General features: G+C 43.4%; 1 protein-coding gene across 1 annotated transcript in view; it reads left to right on the top strand.

Annotated features, from left to right (window-relative positions):
• itgbl1 (integrin, beta-like 1) overlaps window positions 1-2,500 on the top strand; it is a 38,056-nt gene that overhangs the window by 13,910 nt on the left and 21,646 nt on the right. Inside the window, exon 5 of the mRNA XM_030344117.1 lies at window positions 509-649. Coding sequence (XP_030199977.1) covers window positions 509-649 — 141 coding nt within the window. The remainder of the gene's footprint in view (window positions 1-508; window positions 650-2,500) is intronic.

The raw sequence follows: 2,500 nt of genomic DNA on the forward strand, positions 1-2,500 counted from the left end.
GATTTACATTAGATATTACATTGACACAAATCAATGTAATAAAAGGCTTTGTATTTCAGTTATTTAGGCAAAAGGGTAGCTGTCCCAGCCTTATGACAAAGCTGCAAATAATAATAATAATAATAATGAATGAAATTTATATAGCGCTTAATATGGTACTCTAAGACGCTTAAACCATAAGATGCAAAGCATCTTATGGTTGTCACTGGTGTAAGCCAAACGCTGTTTGCTTTTCCTCTTTGCTGGATTGTATTTGTATGTATTAGTGTGAGAAAAAATGTTTTGTTCGTATCACAATGCAGTTTCTATTTCGACTGACATATATACTCATTATAAGTCGCTTTGGATAAAAACGTCTGCTAAATGCAAATGTGAATGTAACAATAAATGGTTTCGATAATACTTGAAATGTCTAATTCATAGGAGGTACAAATAAAAACAAAAGACACGCACGTTGTGATGTGAGCTTGAGAGTGGTTTGGAAATGTGTGTTCTGCTCTTATTCCAGGCCACGGCCAGTGTTACTGTGGAAACTGTTACTGTGCCGCCGGTTGGCATGGTGATAAATGTGAGTTCCAGTGTGACATCAGCCCCTGGGAAAGCAAGCAGAGATGCACATCTCCAGATGGCAAGATCTGCAGCAACCGAGGTCTGCCCTGGGAAAAGGGATTTCCTCATCCTTATATTCATTTTTGACTAAGAAACTGATAAGAAAATACTGTGGGTTATGTAAATGCTATTCTTAAAGATATGTCCTGCTATAATTGTTATATAAGAATGTATATCCATCCCGGTCACATTTTAACGGCTTTACACATGGCATTACACCTTCAATGATTTTCCCTCCATAAATGTGTTGGTGAGGGAATTTTTCTTTATCCCCCTAAGCCAAGCATGAATATAGGTATCTGGCGTGGGGGGAAACTGTAATTGTACAACTGAGAATACCTTTCTGGTGGCAGCTCATAACAGAACAATGGAGATATACAGTGCAGCATCTCACGTACCATTAGGATAGAAAGACGGATGGAAAAAGATCATACATGAAGACACAAGAGACAAGAGCGGAGACTGAACATAACAAAAAAAGGTCATCCCAGCAGTGTGTGAATTCCACTTTACTTCATCACAACTCACCGGAAAGAGGCGGTCGAAGAGTGGAGGAAAAAAAAAGAGGAATTATCTAACCTTGTTGAAATCATTCCAGTAGTTTTTTTGGAAAGGCTCCCACGGAAATTAATTACTGGAACGGCTGAGAGGTTGGCTAAGTGGCACATGGGCCGAGGAGCGGCCCTGGGCTGTCTCCCATCTGTGGTCAAGTGGGCAGAGGACAAAGTACACACTCCTGTCCTACCCTAGCCGTTGTTACTCCCACAGTATGGGGCTTGGTGCTCTCTGCACTGGAGTGGGAGAAGTCTAGTCTAAAAGTTAATGCTGTCCTTTCGCTGCCATCTTCCTTACACTTTATTATCGATGCCATTTCAACCACTTCAAAATTCCCTGTTATTGTTGGTGACTTCAGCCAGCTCCATGTTACATACATAGTTTAAACCTGTAGTTTGTATGGCTTCCATTCAAAGGCTCCCGGGAGATCGGTACTTTATGTTAAGTTGATGAAGATCTAATATGGTGGAGAGCAGAGGAGGGAGCTTGTGTTGGCTGAATCAGATATGTAGACATAGATATACAGTATGTATATAGATATGTCACAATGCTCATCATATCTCATAAAATCTTCTTCCTTCTACTCCCCTCCCATTTGGAAACATTCCCCTACCTCTTTCCCATGACACGTGGAAATTTATCGTTTAGCAAATGATTGCCACTGGCTCCAACACACACACGCACAGACACACAAACACACACCCACACACACACAGACAGGCAAACACACATGTGAGCACACACAGGGACGATAACAGCTCACCTGCTGTATCTGTCAAGTGTCCCTCTGACCTTCACACCATTTTGCAGTTTTGGCATGGTCCAAATACCGCAAAGGAAAATGATTTAATGCCAAAAAAGAAAAGCCCCAATGTCAGATTAAGGTCATCGGATGAGTTTGCCTCTGAGAAAAAGGACTTCAGGCTGGTTTCTATAGTGCGTCGGATGTGCACACACACACAAACACACACACACAATCACACACACACACACACACACAAAAAAAAAACACACACAAAAACACCTAATCACAGACGCACACACACACACGCACACACACAAACAGACATAAACACTCATACACACACACACACAAACAACTACACAGACACGCACACGCAAACACGCGCACACGCACACTCAGAAACACACAAACACACACACACACACAGTGGAAGGACTATAAATGGCTGGCTCAGCCGGTGTGTGAAGTGGGCAGGAGAAGGCTGGAGCGGGTAGGGGCCACGGGTCTGTCGTGTGGCTGTCTCCAGCCAGGTGGGGGGGCTTGCCAGCTGGCCTGGTTCCCCCGGGGCTCCCCCTCACTCTGCCACCGGTG

Source organism: Gadus morhua, chromosome 20 (assembly GCF_902167405.1).
Source record: "Gadus morhua chromosome 20, gadMor3.0, whole genome shotgun sequence".
NCBI lineage: Eukaryota > Metazoa > Chordata > Actinopteri > Gadiformes > Gadidae > Gadus > Gadus morhua.